Source organism: Manihot esculenta, chromosome 5 (genome assembly GCF_001659605.2).
Source record: "Manihot esculenta cultivar AM560-2 chromosome 5, M.esculenta_v8, whole genome shotgun sequence".
Classification (NCBI taxonomy): domain Eukaryota; kingdom Viridiplantae; phylum Streptophyta; class Magnoliopsida; order Malpighiales; family Euphorbiaceae; genus Manihot; species Manihot esculenta.
In genome coordinates this window covers 26849011-26876802 of record NC_035165.2, presented here as the reverse complement: position 1 = coordinate 26876802, position 27792 = coordinate 26849011, and the positions used below count along the sequence as shown (strand labels likewise).

Sequence of the window (27792 nt, the reverse complement as noted above, 5' to 3'; positions counted from 1 at the left end):
TAATCCTACATAGTCAATTTCTTTTGAATAACGTTAATTGTGAGCACATGTCAAATTGCAAAAACATTAAACAAATGGGAGAATCGGATTTTGCTCTTTTTGTTTAATTGCATGAGGATTATAGAAATTAAGAGCTCCATACAATTCTTTCCACTTATGAAGCAACATGAATGGCTCATTCCGCTATTAGCCATTCCACTATTAGCCAACTGGTAGAAGGAAACCTTTTGGTACCATATGCTAATTCTATTGCTTTATGCTTCTTTATATTTTAATTTTTAATATTAAATAAAATTACATTCAAATATAAAATTGAGTCAATTCATTCAAAATATAAACATATGAATTATTGGAAAAATTAACTAAAATGATGAGCATTGAAAGCCTTAATACAATGTAAAAGTTAAACCCCAAATAATCAGCAATCCTTTCTAAACATGGAAATGACCAGATTGGTATACTTGGTTGTGTTCTTAGACAAGTAATCATCCACTAGTTCTGCATAGCGATGAAATAATTCATCCATTATATCTCTGCCAAACTGTGATTCCAGCATCGATTCCACCACAGCTCGAATCGTCTTCGCCACCCTCCTCCCACGAGATTGCTTGTCATCCGACCCTCCATCCCACTCGATTTCGAACCCTTCAATCATATCAATACTGAATGATCCTTCTCTTTCCACTTCCATCTTTATTTCTTCCGCACAGGGTGCATAATATGGAGCATTGAAAGAATCAACCTTTTCTTCCTCAACAAGTCCCTGCAGAAAATCAAACAATGCCTCTCGTCAACCCTGAAACTTAAGAATCTTTTCAGAGTTGAAGAAAAATAAAAGAGAAAAAGATGATCATCACCTCTGAAACCATGCTCATGAGTGCTTTTGCAAGCAGCTCCCACTGGTAGCAACTCTCATCAGTGGTGGGATCAACGGATCTCCTGCCCATGAATGACAATACCATACGGCCGCCAGGAACTAGTTCCTCTGAACGTGATTTTAAAAATAGTGAGAAGTTCTCCTTGAATTGCTGGGAATAAGCTTCAAGGACGCTGCTTGGGCTGGTCTTTGATATGTAGATCTTTCCTTTGTTCATGGGTGTGCTAGGGTTCCAACTCAGACTAGGTGGGACCTGTAATAAACGATTCTTTCTTTATTTATTTTTATCTTTCCAAAAAAAAATTCTAAAAAGAAAAAGAAAAAGGAAAAAAGAGTAACTATCTAGTCAAGACAAATAAAAATATATTCTATCTAATTTTTTAACAGAGATTTATCTATTTATCTATATTTTTTTAAATAAAAATTAAAAATTAAAGAATAAAATTTAAAATTTTTTAAATTTAAAAAAATATATTTTATCATTAAAGCATATTTTAAATTTATAATAAATCAGTTTTGCCAAATTTATCCCTAATTTCTCGTACATTGAAGGTAGTGGTGGGAGTTGTTTGGCTTGGTATGTAATATCTTTCTTAGACAAATATAACCACACTGACACCGGTGGTCCAGCGAACAGTTAGCCAAAATTGTTCGAAGGAGGGGGACCATTGTACGATGACGCGTCATTCGAGTCTTAGGTTCCTGCCCTCCACACACTACCATTTTCACACACTGTTCTCAACTGAAAAAAGAAGATTCCACTCCACCCATCAATAACAAACTGACCAATCGACTACTCTCTCCTTCACCTTATTTTTCAATCTAACTTTTTTATTAATTTTTTAATTATATTCATTTTAAAAATATTAAATTTTTTAAATATTAAAAAATATTTAATAAAAATTATAATAATCAATTTATATATTATTATAATATATAAAAATAAATAATAATTTAAAACAATTTAAAAAATATAAATAAATATTATGAGATGAATGCAATAATTTTTTAAAAAATTACACCAAAATTCAATTCAATTTAAAATTAAAATTTCTGTTAATAATCCCTCATATATTTAGTCATTTTCCACTTTCTTTGACAAATAAAAAAAAATCCACCTACTTTTTTGTTTTACATTGAAAATTCAGAATATTTTACACCACATATAGATTTGAGTTATAATCCAATTCTTAAAAAAAAAAAAAAACCGAAATATCAGAAGGGGTTGCTTCTTTTGTTTCTTAGAGACGTAATATTCTTGTTAATGTTGAACTTCTATAAATGCCTACTTACTATAATAATTTCCTTCTTATCTATTCTATGCTTTATTTGTATATTACGTTTGATCAACAGGATGATCACGTAATTGTTTACAAAAAAAAATAATTGCTATTTTTTTTTGTTTTCTTGTGAACTAATACATTATAAATAATTATCTCAAATTATTCCCGAAAGTGGGAATTTTCTTTGTATTCTTCTTTTAAAAAAAAAATCTTCCGATTCATTAAAGCTCGACTAATTATCAACCAAAGAAAATGATCAAGATTTGCCTATATTTTACGCAGAATTTGATGACCCACTAATTAAATTTTCTTAAAATTGTTTACTAACTGCTAATGCACTTTAATTAAACGAAGGAATATTATGTAGGGATGAACCTGTGAGAGCCAGTGAAGGCTGGAAGAAGAGTGCACAAAATGGAGACTTCTGCTTGGAAACAATCTTCCATAGAAGGAACCTGGCATGGCAGATATGAAGCATGGCCCAAATCCTGCACCTTTCTCTTCCTTTATCTTGTTGTACAGCGTTGGCAGCAACCCAAAAATACAGTTGAAATCATTGCAAGGAAGATCATTCAATGAAACCCTACACTCTGGTGGTGGGCAACCCAGATCTTTGCATTTGGCGTAGATGATATCAAGAATCTCAGATATCACTCGCAAGGCATTGGGTCCTGAGGAGCAGCCCAGGTCTGCGATGCCGATGCTTTCAGGTACACTGCTGCATAACAGTTTCAGGATTGCTTCCTCCATCACTGGTTTTCCAACAGAGATTATCTTGCTCTGCAAAATAGGAAATCAAATTGTATAAAATCGGTTGATTTCAGAATTCTGATGCTATTTGTGAAAATTAATATATAGATTGAGTGGTGGCCGGAGATAAATAATAAACCTGGACTGTTGAATTTTTTGCATAGCTAGTTTCGCCGTCTCCTTTGTTCATGTGAAGGACTTGCACTACCTCCATCTCTCTCTCTCTCTCTCTCTAAACTCCAACGAAGGCCTTTGAGAAGTTGCTTCCTTTCTTCCCCTAAGGGTGAAAATTATAAGAAGATGGACTCGCTATATATAGATATGCTGGAGGTTAAATATGGAAATTTTTGTATACATCTATATGATTATTAAATTGAATTTAAATATGGAAGTTAAAATAAAATATTATTACAAGCTGCATAAATTTTTGCATGTATACCGAATTAATAAAATATTATTAAATTAAATTTGAATATGAAAGCTGCATAAATTACAAGCTGGTCACATTGTTAAATAATTAATTTGAACAAAATTTTGTATCAATTTTCTAACAAATTACAAATATTTATAAGAAATTCACAGTTAAAAATTAAAAAAAAAACATAAAAAATAATTTATAATTTTATTAATTTTACATTTCAAAATATGTTAATTTGAAATTTAATTTAGAATATGTCATTCAATTTTATATTTAAGTGATATTTTTATAATATCATATTATTCGTAAATAATGATCGTGCTCGATATTATTTTTATATGAAATTAAATTATAAAGTTTAAAATAAATAATATATTTAAAATGAAAAAGGTAAAATCAGAATATTTTTTTATATTTTTCCTCCGAGAGATTACAGAGGGCACGTTTTAAGCGTGTTCATCATAATCATTATTTGAAAATAGATAAATGATATTTTTCATATTGATCCTTTAACTTCTATTTTCTAGTAAATTTTGGTCCCGCTTCTGTTGATCTCATGGTCCAAAGATACGGAAAGACTTTGACTGCTTTAGCTGACTTAAAATACTAATCCTTTGTAGCTAATTAATGTCCGATATATTTTTAATTTTATTTTAAAATATTTTTTTACTAATTTTAAGGTACATCATTTTAATTTCTTATAATTCAATAAAATACTAAAAAATTTAATTATTAAATTTAATATTAAGCTCAATATACTTAATATTTTCATCAAATAAAACCATTTTGATATTGACAAAATTTTATGAGAATACAAATTGACCACACATTATAATTTTGATAGTCTTATTTTAATTCAAATCAATTTTGTCATGTTTTATTATTATTCTTATTATTATAAAATAAAAGATAATTAAATTTCAAAACATAAAATTCACTTTTTATACGTCCGTATTTTAATATTTTTACTTATCAAACACTTTAATTTTAATTATAATTTAATAAGTATTTAAACTTTATAAAAATATTATTTTTAAATATAATTTTATTAAATTTATGATTTTAAATTGTGTTTAAAAGTAAATTTTTAAATTTATGATTAAATTTATAATTTTAAATTATATTTAAAAGTAAAATTTTAAATTTATAATTTTAAAATTATGTTTAAAAGTAATTTTTTTAAAGTTTAAGAGTTTAAAATAATTTTTTTAAAATTTAAATATTAGATTACGATTAAAATTAAAATATTTAATAGATAAAAATAGTAAAATATAAATTTAAACGTATATATTTTATTTATATTGAAACTGAATGTGAATTAATGATGATACCATAAATGAAAGACAAACGAAAATTTAGGTTCCAAATAAAGCAGATACAGTCCACAATGATAAAGGGGAATATTTTAGTAATAAAAATAATGTAATTGGATAATTAATATGTTGTTGTAATTTAGTTTTCAATATTGTAGAAAATAATATATATTTGAAAAATATTTTTTAGGAATGTAATTTATTTTTTATTATTTAATTTTAATTTTTAAAAAATAAAATATATTAATAAATTTATATATGAAAATATTAATAAAATTCTTAAAGAGTAAAAAATGATTTGGCTTTTTAAAAAATGAAAATTATTTTCACTTTTTTTTAAAAAAATTAATATAATAATTTTTCATTAATTAATTTTTAAAATTTTTAAAAATTTAAAAATATGAAAAATATTTTCTATAAAATAAACGAAATACTTAATATAAATTATAACTGTGATTTTAAAATTTTCCAAGAATTGAATAGTGACGTTTCTAAATTATAGAAAATAATTAGAAAAAATGATGTTTGATTATTTCAAAATAAATTTATTAATAAAAAAAATTTATAACCACTAATTATTTTTCTTCTCATCTCTCAAAATCTCAACAACTCACGATTTAGTTTTATTGCATGTCACCCTCACAATTCATTCTTTTTGCATGTCTCCATCATTCATGACATTATTTTCTTTCAAAATTGGTGCGTCGGTTAAAAGAATTCTAAATTCAAGTCTTCAATCTTAATTTTTCTCATTCATGACATTAATTTTCTTTTAAAATCGGTGTGTTAGGTAGAAGAATTCTAATTAAATTTAATTCTTTAATTTTAATTTTTCTTAAAAATAATTTTATTTAAAATTTTTTAAATAAAATTCTTAACTATAATAATTTTCTATTTCATTTTCAACTATTAATTTTGTTTGAATTGAAATTTCAACGATGCTACGAATTAGCTTTCTATAACTTTTTCAAAAGTCTAACTTTTACTTTGGTATCATGTTATGCTTTAATTATTGATACTGTCTTTTACTTCAACTATGATTTTTCAATCAAATTTTGTGGTCTTCGTCATCACACGATTGCATTAGCTAACTCTTATAAAATTGATAACCTAAAAAAATCTAGCTCAACTAAACAACTTTCTTTTTTAATTTACAAATAAACCTTCATCGAATATTTCAATATAATTATAATGTAATTTGATTTATGTATTTATTTATTTAATAATACTTTCAACTTTGACCTTACATGTTTTTTAGAACATTTGATAATGTATACGTTAATATATAGCATTTGATAAAATATACTGAGAATTAAAAATATTTATGATAAATATATATACATAGTGGTAACCATCGAATTTTCCTAATCAGGAAATGATGCTTGGCTCTGGAGAAGGTTACGAGTTTAAAGCCATTAAGTCTCACACAGATAAGACGATCTACGTCGCGAGACCGGTCCTGAAGTGAGAGGTGGACCAGAGTGATTACGCGCTCGAATTTACCCATGAAAAGTTCAATCCGGTGATATGACATAAAGTAAGGAAAGTAAGCTTGTTCACTAATAGAAATAGATGGTACTATTACAGATAAACAGTTAGACATCATTAACAGATAAAAGAAAAATAAATAAAAAAAAATAACGTTTTCTTCTCTGACTAAGTTTTACATACCCATTATAACCCTATTTTCTTAATTTCTGAACATCACATTAAATAATACAAATTTAGTATTAAGCTCCTAAATATAAATATTGTAAAATAAGATAAAGAATAATTAAATTTTTTTAAAAAATAAAATTTCATTTTTTAATATTTTGGTGTCATGTTAAAAAATATTTAGGCTATAAATATTAAATTTAAATAATATTTGCTATAAATATGGAAACTGAAATATTTAGTGAAAATACCATAAATAAAAGATAAACTTATGTTCCAAACAAATTAAGCATCTACAATGACAATGCTAATGGATAATTAATGTGTAGACTGTAATTTAATACAAATTATAACTGTGATTTTGAAATCTTACAGGAATTAAATAGTGATGGTTCGAAATTAATTAAATATAGTATTTTAGTATTTTACATATTGATAATAAATTTAAAAATAAAATAATTAAGTAATTAATGACTTGAAAAAACAGAAATTTATTAATAAGTCTTTGAAAAGATAAAAAATAATTAATATAATTTTACAATAAAATGATTGAATAATTAATTTTACTAAATTTATAAAAGCTAAATAGTAAATATTCAAAATAAACAATTAACCACATGTGTTGCTCATTTATAATTTGTATCCGAATTTCTGCACGTTGATATTTCAATTTCTTTTTCTCACGTAGCTAAACGTTTCTGTTCAAATTGATTGACATGCTCAGAATCCATACGTTGTCCACGTGGCGTCCTATGTTTTTTGTAGGCTGTGTTTTTAATTCAACGGTGTTTGAATTTGAAGAAAAATATGTTACAATTATGAAATTTAATGAATTTATGGTTTCAATTCACACGCATAGGTAAGAATTGTTTTTAGTAATAATAAAAAAAAATTTATAATATAAGTCTTAATATTTAATTTAATTTATGTAATTTTAATGAAAAAAAATAGTTTCTAGACTGTCATTATATTAAAATAATTATTTTATTAAAATTTACTGTTATATTATAATAATTTAATTATTTCAATAATATTTATTATAATAATTTAATTTTATAATTTTAATATTTATAGTAATTTTAGTCCATTTAATAATACTAATTTAAAATATTTTAATAATAAACATAATGTAAATATTTTTTTGGTAATAGCATAATGTAAATATATGATATGCATGTAGGTTATAATTTAATATTAAAATTTAAAAAATCTTTAGTCAATTATAGATTAAAAGTTGTCTTACCATAAATGAAAGAGAATATTTTAAGTGTATTTGTGTATAATATAATTCAGTGTTAAATTTAAATAATATTTTTGTCTCCATGATTGCATTAATTTTTTTTTATATCTATAATTAAGTTAACTGGGGTATAAGTAAATAATTTATAAAAATAATTATTTAATATAGTATCGCACATACAGCAGTACGTGCTACCGATTAGTAGCGTGCAGTATTTATTTCTGATGACCGCTGGATTTCCCTACCCCCAATCCTGGGCCTAGATTATGGCCATGACCCATGAAAGAAAGGCCCACACGCCTTCTCAAGTAAAACAGGCCCGGACCACCAGATTCCCGAGGCCGGACTCCATCAGATTCTTCCTCATCGAGATCGGCCCAGCCCATATAATCTCCCCACGGATTCCTTCTCCTCCTGGGTTCAGCGTCCAGCCCAGCTCTCGGCCCAGCCCAGAATCCAGAACAAGACTCGTCATACAGCCTGGCAGATCCGCTCGAGTGTACACACGGGGGAGAATCAGAGGCCGTTACGCATAGAGCAGGCGCCTGATATCCTCGTACGCCCATATCTGTATGGCAGAGACGCGTGGTCCAATCATGGGAAAGCCGTTATACGTTGTCACCAGCAAGCAGGAAGAAAAGGATAAAAAGGATACCCCTTTAGGGAGATAGGCCAAGTTTTTATCTTCAATACACAAACCCTTGTAAAATCCTATTCTATTGGATCTCAGATCATCAATTTCAAATTGAAAATATCGATCGAATCGAATTAATTTAAAAATTTAATTCGATTTTTTATTTATTTCAGTTCGATTTGATTTTTAATTTTAAAAATTTTAGTTATTTTAATTTAATTCAGTTTTAATAGGAAAAATTAAAAAAATCAAATCAAACTGATTAGTGATAATAATATATTATTTTTAATAATATAAAGAGATTAAATTATATTAAGGTTAAAATATTTCAATTAAATTTTAAAAAATAAAAAATTTATTAAAAATTCAAGTTGATTAAACTAAATCGAATCGAATCGAATGAGATCAGTTTAATTTAATTTAATTTCTTCAATTTGATTGAATTTTTATAAATAATAAAATTTTAATTTTAAACCGAATCGACGTATTATTGAATTTTTAAATAAAAATTTTAGATTATTATTATACAAGGGGAAAGGAAAAATTAATTCTATTTAAATTTTATAATTTAGTGAAATTAATTAATTATTTTTTTATGAAAATACATTAATTAGTCAATGTCATTTATAGAAAAATGAAATAATTAATAATTTTAAAAAATAGACTAGTTAATCTTTCATGTGAATTGTATTGACTGAACATATATTATTTTAAAATTATAGGGCTAAATAGGATTTTGAGAGTATATAAAGTCATTGTGATTTGAAACTATAGGGTTTGAATAATTATGACTGGAATTATAGGGAATAAATAATTTAAAATATACTGATTAGTGGAAAAAAAATTTTATAGAAATTTTAAATTCGAATGTCTTACTGTATGTTTTGAATAATCGAATTGAGATATTTAATTATTTTAATTACATACGCATCATTATATGGTTCAATAAAAAGTAACTACCATATAATATAATTTAGGGGAGTGCTGAATTACGTTATTAATAATTTAAAAAATAAATAATTAAATAATTAAAGATTTAAAAAATGAAGATTTAATAATTAATTATTTTAAAAGTTAAAATCTAATTTATTATGCTCTAAAAAACAGAAGAGTCAAATAGTATTTTATTAAATTACAATAGTTAAATAGTAAGTTAAAAAAATAAATAAATCACGTGTTGCGTATTTATAATTTGTTTCCTAATTTGTGCATATTGATATTTAATTTCATTTTCAACGTCTAAACGTTTCTGTTCAAATTGAATGCAGACACATTACTAGCTATTTTAAAAAAGAGTTAAATAATTAAAAGTTTGAAAAAAATAAAAATTTTATAATTAATTGTTTGAAAAGTTAAAAAAAATTAATTAATATTATTTTAAAAATAGTATTTTACAAAATTACAAGAGATAAATAGTAATTTTCTAAGGAAAAAAAAAAACAATAAATCACACGTGTTGCACATTTATAATTTGTACCCTAATGGGCGTTGATTGCTCATTTTCAGTACCTAAACGTTTCTGTTCAAATTGAATGCCTTGCTCAGTATCCATACGGTCTAACGTGCCGCCCGAGACCACCCTATGCTATAAAATGTAGGCCCTGAATTTTATAATTCAATATTTGAAATTTAAGGAAAATTTTGCTTAATTAGTCCGAATCAGCTATAAATTTGTGGTTGAATTCTACCTAACAATTATGAAATTTTATGTTTTCTATATATATGACTTTTTTTTTTCTAGTATTAAATAAACAAATGTGGAAGTTACAATTTCATCATGATTTCGTACCACACTTGGTTCTGTATTTTTATTCAGATAGGTACGCCTATTTGAACTGTATTTTAAAATAATTAATTTTTAAAAAAGAATATTTTTTTCAGGTCTCAAATTCAATAAATACACCCACTGTTTTAATAATATATTTGAATTTATAATAAATTCTAGTCATAATTAATTGGTTGAGAGTTTGATAACAATGAAGAAAAACATTAGAATTTAACATTTCACGTACAATTGTTATTATTTTCCTACTTGAGTCTAGCGATTAAGCTGATTGTATCAAATTTTAAACGCTTCTCGTCGTACATGTACCGCCAACATGCATGAACCATGTTTTTTTTTTAGCGTAGTTAAGCGTACATGCATTTATTGAATACATGAACTCGGTTTTACGTAAGGATGAGCAGTATTCGATTCAAATCGAAAAAATTGATTGAATCGAACTGATTTAAAAATTTAGTTTGGTTTTTTATACATTTTGATTCGGTTCGGTTCAGTTTTTAATTTCAGAAATTTCGGTTATTTCAGTTCGGTTCGATTTTTATCAGAAAAAACTGAAAAAATCAAACCGAACCGATTAGTGATAATAATATATTTTTCAATAAAATAGAGAAATTAAATCAAATTAAAATTAAAATATTTTAATTAAATTTTAAAATATTAAAAATAAAGTGTAAAAAATAAAAAAATTATTAAAAATTGAAACCGATCAAATCGAACCGAATCAGACCGGTTCGATTCGATTTGGTTTCTGACCAAAATCGATTCGATTCGGTTTTCATAAACACTAAAATTTCAATTTTCGATTTATTCGGTTCGGTTTAATTTTAAACCAAACCGATCGAATGCTCACCCCTAATTTTACGCGATTATACCTAATTTGGTCATTTTAAATTTAACTAAGATTTTATATTATTTTTAATTTAATATATTAAATTAATTTATTTTAAATAATATTTTTCACATAAAAATTTTGTGAGAAAAAACCGAGTTTCTTGAGCTTTGTAAAGATCTCTCTGCCTTGTAAACATTGTGCATGATAAAAAAGAAAAATTGATATCAAATAAAAATCACTTTAACGCAAAACATATATATATATATATATATATGCAAACCTTAAAAGGTAGAAAAATATATTTTTTTTTATAAAAACAGTGTATTTCTCACGAAAGAAATTAATTTATTAATTTTTAAAATTATAATAACTAAATTATTAGCTTTTTGAAAATACAACAGTAAACTATAAAAATGAAATTATAGTTTATGTATAAAAAGAAACCTTTGAGCACTTTTCCCTCAAAAGTTGTTGAATGATACTTTTGAGAATGGAATTGAAAAGTGTAAAGAATTTATCAAAATTCAAATATGTTGACTGTGCTAAAAGGATGAAATGAGTGGCCACCCCCTAAAAGATTACGTTGGTTGGATTTTGAAATTATAATTAAAATTAATTATTTAAATTTATTTTTTATTATAATTCCATTTGAGATAATATTAGTTTAGTTTTAAAATTACAATCAAAAGCAATCACTTAAATTTATTAAATTTATTTTCTGTTATAACTCATTTATACCACACTTATATCAAAAATAAAAAAAAATTTCATTCTGATAAAATTTTTTTTTGATATTAGAGTCTAATCTGACCGTTCTTTCCGTTTCAATTATGGCATTTAGTAGTATAGCAAATGTTGCTCATGCTTCCGGTTGTTCTCTTACATCCATCAACGATACTCAACTTTCATTAAAAATTACATGTACTTAGTTTTCATTAAAAATTATAGTTAGAAACTATCCGACATGGAGAGCTCAAGTTTCTCCTTTACTTAAAGGTCGCAATTTTATGGGGTATATTCTAAGTACTGTTCAAATCTGTTATTTAATAAGGAAAATAAATTTCCAATCGAGATTACAAATATTAGAAGTGTCAATATCAATTAATTCTTATTGCTCTTCGATCTTTATTCTCGTTTTTTGTTATGAATGTGATTATTGATATTGAGACTTCTGCGGAGACGTGGAAAAAACTGCAGATTACTTATGCAAATAAGTTGATTACAAGAATTTTATCACTGCGTAATAAGTTGTCTTGTACGAAATGAGATTGTCGCTCGGTTTTTTATTATCTTAATAATGTGAAAAACATAGCTAAGGAACTGTTTTTATCTAGTAGTCTAGTTAGTGATGTTGATTTGGTTCTTCAAGTTCTAGAAGATATTGGATTTGAGTTTTGTGATATCGCTGCTGCTATCCATGCACATGATACTGTAATTTCCTTTGATGAGTTTCAAGACAAATTGTTAGCTCATGAGTTGTATCTGAAGCATATTGATCCTACTATTAATCAATCGGATGAATATTTGGATGGTAAATCCAAATCTGATGGGTTCAATCATAATCAAAGACTCTCGATCAAAAGTTCAATGTCAGTTTCGTGAACGATATAGCTATACTGTTAGATAGTGCACTACAAAAAAACTGTGAAATTGCGACCAAAATTAGCGACCAAAATTTTTGGTTGCTATATAGCAACCAATCAGCAACCATTCTGCTACTACATGAATAAAATAATATTTTTATTTAATAAAAAGCTCAACGACCAAAAATTGGTCGTTATTTGGTTGCTATTTAGCGATCAAATATTAAATCGTCGCTAAATTTAGCGGAAATTAGTGGCGCGAGATATTTGTGACCATATTTGCGACGAAATTGCGACTATTTTCTGAGTGGGAATATAATGTTGTAATTTGCGATCATATTTAGCGACTAATTAGTTTAGTCGCTAATCAGCGACCAATCAGCGACCATTTTATTTTTAAAATTTTAATTTAATTTTTAATTAAATTTTATTTTATTTAAAATTTTAAATTAAGATTAAATATACTGTTAAAATATTTTTATTGATTAGATAACGCACCTTCCTTGTTTCCCGTCTTTAATTAAAAATATAATGTTAAAATTTCACAACTGGACTAGGGGAGCTGGCAGGGACGTGGTTCCACTGAACGTGACTCGCAACTACTACTTCATCAGTGGTAAAGGGTTCTGTTATGGAGCCTATGCTTCTCAATTTCTTGGACGGTGGGCTCTACCATGTGGTGGGTCAAGGTTACCAGATTTTATGCAAGGAATTGGCCACTGATTACGGAATTAAAATGATGCTTTCAAATGATTCCTCCATTTGTAGGAATTGTCCATTTGAGTGTATATATTATAAAAAATTGGTATAAAAAATTTATTAATCGGTAATTTAATTTTAAATAACAAATAATACATGTTTTAAAAAAAATATTAATTAGTTATTTTATTAATTTTAATCGTTAATTATATTTATTAATTAATCCTTCCTATACTTGTATTTTAAAAATCAAAAGTATATATTTTTATAAATTTTTTAAGAATTTAGGAGTTATATTTTATAGAATTTATGAATTAAATAGTTGTATTTTATATTAAGATTTTTTTTTACCAAACAAAAAACATGCATTATTTTTCTTGTCAAAAGTATAAAACCAAAATTGATCGCTAATTTAGATAAAATGTCTTATAATCTATGTTGTATTGTACATATATTTTTTAAATTAATTTACAGAAAGAATTTCACTGGGATGAGGGAAGTGCTGCAATAGTGAGGAAGGTATAGAATAAAAAAGCAGCTACCCGATACAAAGACTTTCTGACAAATGAAAAGAAGAAAAAAAAGAGGAGTGGTTATTTATCAAATGAAGTTTGAGATAAATGAAATTTAGATTGGAGTACTCCAGAGTATGTAGCAAAGTCAATGAAGTACTCAAAGAACCGCCTAACAGAGAAGGGAGGTGAAGGAGTTGGTCCTTCTAAACATACAGGTGGGTCCATAACACATGAGGAGCATGCTAGACGCATACAAAATGCTAAGACAGACAAAGTTTCTCCAACAGCAGCTGAGTTGTTTCTCCACACCCATACAAGGAAGAGTAATCGCAACAAATTTGTTGATAAACGAGCTGAAATTGTTTATGTAAGTTTCTATATAAACAAGTTGTCTTTCTAAGTAATATCTTACAAGTATGATTTTGATGTCTATGTGATTGATTTTTAGTTGTGTCATTGATTTTGAGTTGTTGATTGATTTTCAGTTGCAAGTACGATTCTGATATCTCAGTTGTGTGATTGATTTTGAATTGTTGATTGATTTTCAGTTCTGTGATTGATTTTCAGTTGCAAGTATGATTCTAATATCTAGGTGATTCTCACAAGGAAATTGTTTATGATTCCCAGTTGTGTGATTGATTTTGAGTTGTTGATTGATTTTGAGTTGTGTGATTGATTTTCAGTTGCAAGTATGATTCTGATATCTAGGTGATTCTCACAAGGAAATTGTTTATGATTCCCAGTTGTGTGATTGATTTTCAGTTGCAAGTATGATTTTGATGTCTAGGTGATTCTCACAAGGAAATTGTCTATGATTCCAAGTTGTGTGATTGATTTTGAGTTGTTGATTGATTTTGAGTTTTGTGATTGATTTTCAGTTGCAAGTATGATTCTGATATCTAGGTGATTCTCACAAGGAAATTGTTTATGATTCTCAGTTGTGTGATTGATTTTCAGTTGCAAGTATGATTCTGATATCTAGGTGATTCTCACAAGGAAATTGTTTATGATTCTTAATTGTGTGATTGATTTTGAGTTGTTGATTGATTTTGAGTTGTATTATTGATTTTCAGTTGGAAGTATGATTTTGATATCTAGGTGATTCTCACAAGGAAATTGTTTATGATTCTCAGTTTTGTGATTGATTTTTCTATTATGATATCTTGCAAGTATTGTAAATGTAATATCTTGCAGGTATTATAATTGTCATATCTTGTAGATATTAGCATTTTTCCTTACTTTAGTATTCAAATTGAACTCTTATTCTATAATTTTCTAGGAAAATTATCTGAAGCTAAAAGAACAACATTCAAGTCAGTATGTGGGATCAGATCATGTGGAAGGAGATGGAGGAACTATTAATGAGGATCAATTGTTCATTATTGCAGCAGGAGGATGACAAGGAAGTCGAGTTTATGGTTTAGGTAGTGCTGCCTCTTCTGCCTTCTCTCAAATAGGAATTGGAGAAACATCAACAAATGTTCCATCATCCCAATCACTAGAATGGAAGAAGGAAATCGAAGCAAAGTTTGAAGAGAAGTATAATAGTTTGCAGAAACTTGTAGAAGATCAAAATCAGATGATAGCTCAAATGCGTGATGAACTACAGGCAGCGAAGATGGGACAGCAGTCTTCCTCATTGATGCCATCATCATCTGATAGTCCTCCAGCTCATAGATCCCTTGGTGATTCACATATGGATTAGCATGATGTCATTACTCACTGACTTAAATAATATATTTTATGATATGAATTTGATACTATTTGGATCCATTATATATTTTGAGATATTTTAAGTTTCTTAGTGTTGAACTATAGTAATATTTTGGACTTTTAGATTGCAGAATTATGAAATGAAGTTGATGTCTATATATTGTCTTTGATGTTTTATGTATTGGAATGTGTGTGTACATATTGATATTATAGTAGGTTTATGAATTTATTGAAAAAATGATATGAATTAGATTTAAATGTATTTATTAGTGACAAATCATCCACAAAAATAAATTAAATAATAAATATTTTTTTAATTTTACTATTAATTTGCGACGAAATAGCGACTAAATGCTCTTCCCTGGTGCGACCAAATTAACGACTAAAACAGCGACCATTTCGCGACCAAAATGTAACGACTAATTCACTTCCACACATCGACTAAATGCTCTTCCCTGAGGCGATCAAATAACAAAAAAACAGCGACCATTTCGCGACCAAAATTTAACGACCAATTTATTTCTACACAGCGACTAAATGCTCTTCCTTGAGGCGATCAAATAACAACGAAATAGCGATCAAATTAGCGACCATTTCGCGACCAAAATTTAACTACCAATTTACTTCCACACAGCGACTAAATGCTCTTTCCTGAGGCGATCAAATAACAACGAAATAGCGACCAAATTAGCGACCATTGTGCGACCAAAATTTAACGACCAATTTATTTCCACCCAGCGACTAATATTTCTAATACTTAATTTGCCATGACACCAAATTAGCGACCAAAAAATGGTCGCTGATTGGTCACTAATTTAGCGACCAATTTTCAGATTGTCGCCAAAACTTTAGCGACTGGCCAAACACTGACCATTTCGTTTTGGTCGCTAAATGGTCGCTACTGCATAATAGCGACCAAATCTTTCTTTTTAGCGACCAAAAGTTTGGTCGCTAATTCACTGTTTTTTTATAGTGTCGTACTTCAAAGTTAAGAATTTTTTTCGACCTTTGTTGACTCAATAGCCGCTTGCAGCTCACAGACAATTTAGGTTTGTTTATTACTGTTCTGGTACTTTTCTTTTACCATCCAAGCTTTGTTATCTTTCTAATGTGCCTTTTGTACTAAAAGGCAAAACAAATCTTATATCTATTTCTTAATTTTGTGATTCTAATCAAGTTTTCGATTAAATTTTTTTCTCGATTTTATCTCATAAAGGATCAATTCATGAAGGAGACTCTAGCCAAAGACCTATTTGACTAGTCTTTTTATAAAGTCAGGCCGTTTCGAAATTTAGTGTCTTCTTGCTGTCATTATGTTCGTCTGTATCGTGGCATTAACATCTTGAAATAGATCACTTTGTTCGTGATTTGGTTCAACTAGGAGCTCTTCGTGTTTTTCATATTTTGTCTAAAGATCAATTAGCTTATTTATTGACAAAACTATTGATAAAGATGAAATTCTATATTAACAGGTCCAAGATTGATCTCCATGATAGATCCTTAATCTTGTAGGAGAATGTTAGAGATAATGTTGGTTTTGTTTTGGAATCACAATCACTTGAATTTATTTTCTGTTATAACTCTATTAGAGATGATGTTAGTTTGATTTTTAGAATTACAATTAAAATTAACCACTTGAATTTATCTTCAGTTATAACTCAATTATTTTGATTAATTAGTTTTGTGTTAATTGAAATTTTTATATATTAAACTCTCTTATATCTATTTATACCACAATCATATTAAAATAACGTAAATTTTCATTCTGATAAAATGTTTTTAGTCACAAATTTCTGTTTTGAGCTGCAGAAATGCAACTTGTTTTACATCTTTTTATAATGATTTAAAAACATAAATAATATCAATACCCAAATTATTCAATACAATCATTATATATAAAAATTTCAAAAAATAATATTTAATTTTTATATTATAGAAAAATTTATTAATTTTAAAAAATATATTAAAATAGATTTAAAATATTTTTAAAATTTTTAAAATTTATTAATTAATAATTTCATTAATTTAAAGTTAAATATTATAAAAAATTTAATATTATTTTAATACAGATAAATTAATTAGTAAAATTTTTTTATAATATTAAAAAATTAATTAATATATTTTTTTAAATTATAAGAACTAAATAGAATATTTAACTATTAATACTAACGGAATTGACTTAATAAATTTTTTTAAACTTTAATTACATTTTAATATATTTTTTAAAATTAAAAAATTAATTTTTTTTTATAATACCGAGAATAAATAATAATTTTTTAAAAAAAATTAAAAATTCTGAGACGAGTGGGAACCGAACAACACATTTGTACGCAATTACGATGGAAGAATATTAATTGCCGACTCTTGCTGTTGGGTTTTTCTTATTTGATATACCCATCAAGTCTTTGTTTTGAAATATTTATTTTCTAATGGTCAGCATTTATATAATTTGCTACGATTATATTGGAATTTAATTTTTTTTTTTTTATCAATGTAAAAGTTATGCATTTCATTATGGCCCACTGAGTTTAGTACAAAGAGAGAATTATATCAAGAACCATGTCCACACTCCAAAATACAAGACTCATTAATGAAAGTCACCCAAACGGTAATCCAAACCGCGAACATGAGTTAGTGATCAACGTGACAAATATGCAAATACTCACCGCAGCAAATGCTGTAATCTATTTGTGCCTCATCAGCACTGGTCACCGGAAGTGGCATACCCGCCTCAAGTAAGGAAACTAAAAACAACACCGCAAGAATAGCCACAACAAAAGAAAAAAGGATAGCCGGAAAAGAGGAAAAAACACGAGAAGAAAAATATGAATTCAAATCGGCTATCAACAAAAAAAAACATGCATTACAAATTTAGAAAACAGTCGAGAAAGTGAGCCACAACAATATGAGTTGACAGAAGAGGAAAACTAGTCCATAGCATGTTCAGTTTATTATAACTATGGAACCACCTGAAGAAGTCAATTAGAGATTTTCGGTATCGATTATTCTCAGTCCCTTTTTATTCTGATGAGGAGTTGCTCAATGGAAGTCCACACCCAAACCGAAAAAACAAAATGAAACCAACAAACAAACACGCCTCCAGACTTCGTAATTTCAATATTAATTATTTCATAAAATTTATATTTTTCTTAACATTTAAAATTAAGAACTTAAGCATTATTTTATGAAAATTTACAATTATTTTAAATTACAATTATTAAAATTCAATTTTAATAATTTTATCTATTTTTTAAAGTTAATAATTCAAGTTATTAGCAACTGAATAAATTTTGTAGAATAAATTGTACACGATTTAATTATATATGTATAATTTTTTGTTTCATTATAATTTATATTTTTAAAGTTAATTAATTTCTTATTCTTATTGATTAATGATAGTCAATTATTCTTTGAAGTGTTTTGAAAACTATATTGTAAATTATCAAAAGAAATTCATTTGGAAATAACTTTTTTAAAGATTTTTTTCTCGATTTTATTTCCATTAAAACACTAACTCTGTTTTAAAAATATATAGTAAAAATTAAAATATAAAAATTAATCTTTTAACCTAAATTTATTTTAAATTATCAAATTAAATAAAATTTAAAAATTTAAAAATATGTAAACGTAATTCATGAATAATAGACTTTTTAACATAATTAGAAGCTAGAATGAAAAATAAAATTTGAAATTTTTACTGAGAGCAAATTTATCCTTTTTACTGTTTTACTCCATCCGGTTGCCTCCTTTGATCGCAGTGCCCCTCTTTCGTTCCCCATTAACAAAAGCTTCTTCCCAATTCCGTGGTCGGAAAATCGCCTGAGGCTCTTCTCACTCTTGGCGGTTGGAACCCCTAACGACTCCCAGTTTCCTCTGTGCGCAGGTGCCCTTCTAATCGAGTTCAATGAATTGAGTGATACATGTTTTCTCTTAAGCCATTAGCTATTTGCAAATATATGTGATGATTTTATATTGCATTCGAAAATTCTCTCTAATTTAACTCTTGAAGAAGCTCTCAAACCCGTGGAGAAGTTGGTTGTTTCTTTTTTTTTTTTTACTCTTTTTCTCTTGATTCTTTGTGATTATGAAGGAGATTTTTTTTTTAAAAAACCTGTTGGAAACTGATGGATGGTTCTGGCTAGCCTTCTGCAGATTTGCTCTTTCATGAAATATTCTTGGTAATCGTTTATGGTACCAAGCAAAGTTACAACTTCCATCAACAGTATAATTAGGTTGCTTACTTAGTCCTTGTGTTCATGGAAAACAATATTCGAAAACAATATTCGACAGTCTTTTTTGACTTGTGTTCATGGAAAGAATTCTGAACGTGGAACTCCTTTTAGAAGTGCTGCAGCAAAGTTTAATAATGGTAATTGTTAAAGTTAGAATAGTAGAGGAAAGAAGAAAATAACGCAAAAATGATTTACGAGATTCGACTACAAGAGTCTACATCTAGGGACACAATACCTTAAAAGTTTATAAAAACATTTTTATTGAATTAGATTATTTTATGATATAAAGGCTTTTCTATTTACAATTGAGAATCCAAAATATATATGGAATGATACAGGATTTTTCAATTATAATAAAAATATATTAAATTTCATGTTTTAGGAATATATAAATATGTATCGTAGAGAATATAAATTTTATATTAAATAGAAATAACTTTTCATAACACTACTTTGATTGTAGCATGGAATCTTTTGAAGATAAATAATTTACCATTTCCCCTGAAGATTATTCTGAGAAACATGAACATTATGTGCATCTAAGAATGGTTGAAGAAATTATCTCAAGTGGCACCCTGAAAGATGATGGGACAGGGACCATCACCCTATCAAAATTTGGTTGTCAGGCAGTATCAAACTTGGACTTTCTATATACATTTGCATTCTTCTATTTTCACATTGTTGTCACCTTTTCCTCTGTCATTTCACCGAAAGGCGTTTTGTTCTTTCACTTGTTGATTGTTGCTATACTCAGATTCATTACAATCTGCTAATGTCTTTTTCACTTTTTGCAGAGAAGGTATCAGTTCTCTTCAAAAATTCATTTTATTTGTTTTCCATAACTAGATTTTTGGAAAATATTGACAATCTCCACTTGTCAGATACTCACCATTTGTTATTACGCAGTTATGGAATAATTTTAATCTGCAGTATTTGGGAGGCTACTTGTCGGTTGTCACTGTCATTATCTGAATTTGCTGAGAGTATTTTGGAGATGTGGTGCTGAAGAACTTCAAGAACTATGAAATATGCTTTTCTTTTTATTTTTTTATTTTTATTTTTTTTTATGCAATTGAATACTTGAAGTAAACATAAACCCTCCCCCAAGTCCACAGGATACATCATGCATTAAGTCGCCCTTTTTCTGTAATCCTTGAAGTGAACAATTGAAATTTGAAACCACCAATAAAATGAGTAGCTCTTCCACCTAGTACCTGAGAATTTTTACTTGTTGATTCTTAGCATGTTTCGACTGCTATACTGGTTTTAACATATGGCAATGTTGTGAATGCGATATTGGCTGTGTCCTGCAGTGCTGCATGCATTAGAATTGTATCCAGGCAAAGTGGCACTCTGCATGGAATTTCTTTTATTATTATAATGATAAAAAGTTAAATAATAATAATAATTGTAAATCATGTTAGGATGTGATAGAAAAATAATTTCATATTATGATATATGCACCGTTGTTGGAATCTCACAATTCTCTGTTTGAATCTTATAATTCAAATCTATAATATAAATTTTAAATGTAATTAAATCTTACGATTTTTTATTCGAATTTTACAACCGTTTAGTGATTTAGAAGATGAATTATGACTCAAGCTAAATCAGGTGAATCAATATAAACACCGAAGTTTTACCCGATTCAATTAATTAATTATAAAATGTTTGTTAGATTTTATACTTTTAAAATTTAAGATCAGATTTTATACTTTTAAAATTTAAGATCTTATTTATTTTTGGTATATATAAAACCCCTCCTTAATTATTTTTCTTCAACTAACCATTCTTTTTCCTCTCTCTTCTTTCTTTTTAGTTAATTTACTTAACTAATTATAGTTGATGAGTCTCTAACTATACAAGTAATGTTAGGGTGCATTTGCTCAGATATTAAAAAGATAAAATTTACTTGATAAAATATAAAATTATAAAATAAAATTGCAACAAAAATATAGTATAAAATTTTTTTTACGATTAATTCTAAATTTTGTTGACGTGCTGTTGTGATATGGTGAGTGACGTGACAATTTTATTAGTTTTTTAACGGTATAAGTAATAGTAGAACATAATTAAAGTAATTTTAAAAAATCAAGATTTAATTGATTAAAAAAAATTATAGGGTATAATTACAACAAAATTAAAATTATAAATTTCTTTAGCGATTTACTTTTAATAATATTTTTTTTGAACTATTTAATTATTTGATCAAATTTAAATACGAATTTAGTTTATGCAACTATTGTTTATAATTCTAAAATTTATAATTTATAACATAAAACTGCATGATATAATGTATATAGATTATTTTATTATGAAGAATATTTTTAATTAAATAAATGATAATTCTATATTTATCAAAATATATTATTAAGATATAATTTTTAGAATATATATTATGTTTAATCAATTTTTGAAATTTTTAACAAATTATACTATTCGATTAGATTTTCAATTTATGAAATGAGTATCATTCGAATCTAAATTTGACAACTATGGATATATGTGATTAAACATTAAGATCAGGGGCGGAGGGAAGGTACGGCAAGGGCTACGTGCCGTACCGGCGATCAAAAAATACTTTGAAGGGGATGAAGGTGCCGCAGCGGCGCAGCCGGTGCCCTACCAAAAGGAAGCTCCTGGCTCCGATGATATAATTAATTAGTTAATATTGAAGTGCATGATATAATGTATATAGATTATTTTATTATGAAGAATATTTTTAATTAAATAAATGATAATTCTATATTTATCAAAATATATTATTAAGATATAATTTTTAGAATATATATTATGTTTAATCAATTTTTGAAATTTTTAACAAATTATACTATTTGATTAGATTTTCAATTTATGAAATGAGTATCATTCGAATCTAAATTTGACAACTATGATATATGTGATTAAACATTAAAATCAGGGGCGGAGGGAAGGTACGGCAAGGGGTACGTGCCGTACCGGTGATCAGAAAATACTTTGAAGGGGATGAAGGTGCCGCAGCGGTGCAGCCGGTGGTGCCGCAGCGGCACAGCCGATGCCTTACCAAAAGGAAGCTCTCGGCTTCGATGATATAATTAATTAGTTAATATTGAAGTGAAGAGATTTTTCAAAACATGATGAGGCAAAAAGAATTGTGTAAAAAATAAATACTTTAATTTACATGCCACAAAGTTTTTAATAGTTTAATTTAATATTTAATTGAGATGTATAATGCTTTACACTTAATAAAAAAAATAATACTCTATTCTTTTTATAATTTTTATCCGCTTGTTTTTTTATATTAAAAAAATAATTTTTTTATTTACTTTTTAATTATATTTATATTAAAAATATTAAATTTTATTACATATTAAAAAATATTTTGAAAATAAAATAAAATTATAATAATTAATAAAAAAAGTGAATAATAATTTTAAAATAATTAAAAAAAAAGGTGAACAAAAATTATGAAACGAAAGCGAATATATTTTATTTTGGAGGGTGTTCTTACAAATGGTGTTCCAGAATTTCTTAGTGTATAATTGGGATTGATATGCATTAAGAAACATTAATTAGTTGATGCTAATCTGTGGTAATTTAAATTGATTTACTGTTCACGTTGCTACCATTTGTGGCCTTTTTTTGGTTACCAACAATTACTCCTGGTCCTGGGCTGCGGACTCTTTGAGGATAAAACCTCTGAAAAAGAATGTTTGATTCATTTCAGGCATTTGACTTTTAACTTATTGGTCATGGGCTTTTGACCTTTCCAAGTTCAAAATAAAAAAAAAAAAAAATCTCAAATATTAGTTTGAAAAAAATATTTTCGGTGAAAACTGAATTTAGCGCATTTTAAAAAATATGCTAAAACTTAATGCATGTTAAAAGTATGGTAAAAAAAAATAATTTTAAGAAAAATTATATTACCAAACTTTTGAAAAGTCTGGGTAATGTATTATATAAAATTTGAAATGTGGAATTTGGCATTTCAAAATTTAATTTTTATTAATTATTATATTATATTTTATTAATTTAATTTATTTAATTATTTTAAAATTTAATTTTTATTAATTATTATATTATATTTTATTAATTTAATTTATTTAATTATATATTAAATTTATATGAATATAATTATAAAAATTATATTAATATTAATATTAATTATTTTAAGTTATTTATAATATAATATTTTTTATTAATTATATAATTTAATTAATTATAAATTAAATTTATATAAATATAATTATAAAATTATATTAATATTATTATAAATATCAATTATTTTATTTTATGTATAATATAACATTATATTTTTCATATTTATTATTTTATTTTATTATTTTTATTATTATAAAATTTTTAAAAAATTATATAACTAACAACACCTAAAAAAAATTTTGGACCTTTTACTATTTTAAAATAAAAAAAACAAATTTAAAAGCTGTTACTGTTCAAAAATTAAATATTTATAAATTAATCGTAATAAAAATAATAAAATAAAATAATAAATATTAATGATATAATGTTATATTATAAATAAATTAAAATAATTAATATTTATAATAATATTAATATAATTTTATAACTATATTTATATAAATTTAATATATAATTAATAAAATAAATATTATATTATTTTATAAATAATTTAAAATAATTAATATTAATATTAATATTAATATAATTTTTATAATTATATTTATATAAATTTAATATGTAATTAAATTAATTAAATAAAAATTAAATTTTAAAATACAGAATAATAAATATAAAAAATATAATGTTATATTATAAACCCATTTCAAAAAAAATATAATATTATAAATAAATTAAAATAATTAATATTAATATTAATATTAATATAATTTTCATAATTATATTTATATAAATTTAATATATAGTTAAATTAATAAAATATAATATAATAATTAATGAAATAAAAATTAAATTTTAAAATGTGGAATTCAACATTTCAAATTGTAGAACTGTCTTACTAACACCTTTAACGTTCGTATTGTAATTTTTAAAATTTTTTTTTTAATTATTGCACTCTAAAAATGCGGTAGGCTACACACTTTTATTTTAAACTGTGGTAGAGTCAGCTTTCTTGTTAATTTAGAAAAAAAAAATTTCGAACCTGAGAATTTTTTTTTTTTTTTTAACTTGTAAAAGATAAAAAGCCTTTGGTTATGATCATCAGAAGAAAGTAGATACGAAAATGGCACTGTAGATCTTTAAAATGGTAAGAACGAAAATTTTCTCATGTTCCCAAAATTTAGTCATAGACTGTTTGCATCAAACCTGAACTTTGTTCCTGGTTTTGGTAGTAATTGGCCGGTGGAAAATTTGATTTTGCACTTTTTATGTGTCTTTCTATTAAACCTGAACCTTAACCCCTTGTCTGAAATAAAAAAATTTCACAAAGACTTAATTTAATTCATTATTTTTTTAAAAAAATGAAATCATTCTTGATTTTATAAAAATTTAATTGAATATTTTTTTTATAAAATAAATTATGGCAAATGGAGAGTAAAAGAAATTCATCAAGTTTTTTATAGTTGTGCTGGCAAATCTAGCAGTTTATGTGTTATGCCGATACTCGAGACAAATGCTTACATGTTCTTTACCTACAAAGTAAGAAATTCCTAAAGGACTGTTGATGCTTGTGGTCTTCTTGGTTTTGCCTTCATCAGAACAGATGTTAGCTTGTTTTGGAGGAACTCGATTAGTTCTCCAAGTCCAACATCTGCATCTTTATGTTTCATTAGCTCTCCAGCAACTTCAGCAGGTGTAATCTGAACCTTCTTCAACAGTTGTTCAATTTCTTCAAATAATTGATGCTCCTGAATATTCAAATAATTAAATGCGAGCGTTTTGAAAGCAGTAAAACTGCAGTAAGACATGTGCAACTGCATATCCATACGCCCTGGTCTTAGCAATACTGGATCGAGCTGATCCTTGTGATTGGTTGTGAACACTATAATCCTTTCATCTCCGCAGCTCGACCACAAGCCATCAATGAAATTGAGAAGACCAGAGAGAGTAACCTGTGATGCAAATGCGAGTTTAACTATACAGAAAGCATCTTGCCATAGCAGTTCAGGTATGTTCAACTGTTTATTCTCCAATGTAACTGTTAAAAATTTATTTAGTACAATTGTTGTATGTACTACGAATCTATTCTGATCTTTGATTATACTACGATTTCATGCGAGACTAACTATGGTCAATGGTTATAATGAAACTACACAATTTCTTGTAATTCTGACATCCTAGCTAACCATGTGTATAGAATGCATTTAGCTGAAGCAGGATATGAGAATTTACCTTATTATCTTCCACAGACTCGAAAGAACGATCGATGTCTTCAACTACTAATATCGACTGATTGCCTGTACCAATGAGTAGCCTCCTTAAATCCGAATTGCATTGAACCTCCTTCAAATCCAAATCATAAACATCAAACTTGAGATAATTAGCCATGGCAGCAACCAAACTCGTTTTTCCTGTTCCAGGTGGTCCATATAATAAATACCCACGTTTCCAAGCCTTGCCTACTCTGCTATAGAACTCTTTCCTTGCCACGAATCGATCAAGATCCTCAATCAGCCTCTTTTTCATCTCTGAATCCATTGCTATTGTGTCAAAGTTTGCAGGATGATGGAAGTTGATGGATCCCCAATAATCAGTTCCATTGTAGTCGATCATATGCAGCTTCAGAGTCTTTTTCTCTTCTCTTATTTCTTTAGCCTTTTGAAGAATGTACGGTAAATAAGAACTCAACACCATGTTTCTGTACTTCTCATGGAAACTCAGCTCGAAGCATCGCAGCTCAGACCGTGACAATGCACTGTCATGGCGTTTCTTGTTAGAAGCAGCAGCAGGCATTTCAATGTCTGAAGACATTAAAATCCACTTCAATTTCACTCCTTTAAACACATCAACCAATTCTTGATTCCTATCAATAGTAATTGCCAGTTCCTTCTCCTTCTCTGGCTTAGTCACCTTGATTCTTCTTGTTTTAGAAGACAGGTTGGAGCCTAAGTATAGATTAGCAGCCTGAAACATTTGGTTAGCAGTGAGGCCATCGAATTCTTCGATGACGACAGTGAGCTGAGACTTCAAACGGGCTGATATATTTCGAAGGGTCGAAAAAAGGTATTCTTCAACAGCTTGGGGAATGAGATTTCTGGCTATGGAACAGAAGACAATGGCAGAGGCTGCCGTTGAAAGAACAGTTTCAGTTTTGGGGAGAGGTGACATGTTCTTGTTCTTTTTTTTTTTCCGCTAATTTTTCAAGCTTGTAGTGTAGACATAGAGGTTTTTGTGGGGTTTTGGCTTGAAGACAAAGAAAGAAGGTAGATATTGTCTATGATCGAAAAGAACTAGAATTCTCTCATTGTTTCTGCTGATTTTGAATGGGCCATTGGGCTCATTTGGGCCTTTATGATGGCCCCTTGGATTTAGAACTGAGAAGCAATTAAGTTTAATTCATAAAATAAATTATGATCAATTTATTTCTCTAATTATTTAATTTTAGTGTGAAACACGCGTAATTATAAGGGGGGAGTGGCTTAAATTATGAAGTAAAATTAATTAAATTACTATTAATTTCCTAAAATTTGATAAATTATTATGTTTTTCCTTTTCTTCTTTTGAAATAACATTTTTCAAAGGCCTGTTTTCGTTGATTTTTCTTTAGATTTGTTAAATCTTTGTTAATTTTAATTTGGGTGCGATTAAGTGAGAGATTGAAATTGATTTCTCAAGAAAAAAACAGTAATGAACTAAGTATGTTAAGAAAGTTCCTTTTGAGAAGAAAAAACACTTTCAAACGTTAAAAATTAATTTAAATAAAATTTTAATATTCTCTAATTAATATATTCTAAAAATGTATATTTTACTTGGTGGTAGCTACAAAAAAAAATGATACACAAAATTTAATTCAAACGGCATCTCGTGGGAAGCATGGGCTGAAGCTGAGGCGAAAGGAAAAGAAATGTAGGTTTAGGATGTATTGCTGTCTATAGTCCCCCGTCTTTTTCTTGGAAAATTTTTTTTAAGAAAAAATAATTATGAGGAATTGAGCTTTCATGTTGATACATTCATCAATCAAATCAACACCTCATGAAATCTATTATCTTATTTGTGTATGAAAATTGCTTCATCAACAACTATAAAATAGAGACATCCATGTCACACGTATTCATCAACCTCCAACACTATCACTTTTGTCGGAAATTCCATAACAATTTTTTGTGTTGCCACTTTTAATTTATATT

At 26.9% G+C, this 27792-nt stretch overlaps 2 protein-coding genes across 2 annotated transcripts; both read right to left on the bottom strand.

Annotated features, from left to right (window-relative positions):
• Positions 1-325: 325 nt before the first annotated feature.
• LOC110614876 (probable jasmonic acid carboxyl methyltransferase 2) lies at positions 326-3207 on the bottom strand. The gene is made up of 4 exons (XM_021756562.2): positions 3050-3207; positions 2536-2940; positions 858-1130; positions 326-763 (listed from the first exon to the last, which is right to left on the bottom strand). Exons 1-4 carry the CDS (start codon positions 3122-3124, stop codon positions 419-421), a joined length of 1098 nt encoding a protein of 365 aa, XP_021612254.1. The 5' UTR covers positions 3125-3207; the 3' UTR covers positions 326-418.
• A 21840-nt stretch (positions 3208-25047) lies between these two features.
• On the bottom strand, positions 25048-27344 carry LOC110616340 (AAA-ATPase At3g50940). Its single transcript, XM_021758735.2, has 2 exons — positions 25838-27344; positions 25048-25557 (listed from the first exon to the last, which is right to left on the bottom strand). Exons 1-2 carry the CDS (start codon positions 26771-26773, stop codon positions 25156-25158), a joined length of 1338 nt encoding a protein of 445 aa, XP_021614427.1. The 5' UTR covers positions 26774-27344; the 3' UTR covers positions 25048-25155.
• Positions 27345-27792: the final 448 nt, after the last annotated feature.

What these genes read in the sequence shown, in the direction of transcription:
- LOC110614876 (XM_021756562.2), bottom strand. Translation starts at nt 3,124, where the DNA reads ATGGAGGTAGTGCAAGTCCTTCACATGAACAAAGGAGACGGCGAAACT. An exon ending in CAAAAAATTCAACAGTCCAG is followed by an intron (nt 2,941 to 3,049) that starts GTTTATTATTTA and finishes CCTATTTTGCAG; the next exon opens with AGCAAGATAATCTCTGTTGG. An exon ending in GCCTTCACTGGCTCTCACAG is followed by an intron (nt 1,131 to 2,535) that starts GTTCATCCCTAC and finishes CGTTTATTACAG; the next exon opens with GTCCCACCTAGTCTGAGTTG.
- LOC110616340 (XM_021758735.2), bottom strand. Translation starts at nt 26,773, where the DNA reads ATGTCACCTCTCCCCAAAACTGAAACTGTTCTTTCAACGGCAGCCTCT. An exon ending in AGTCTGTGGAAGATAATAAG is followed by an intron (nt 25,558 to 25,837) that starts GTAAATTCTCAT and finishes TTTGCATCACAG; the next exon opens with GTTACTCTCTCTGGTCTTCT.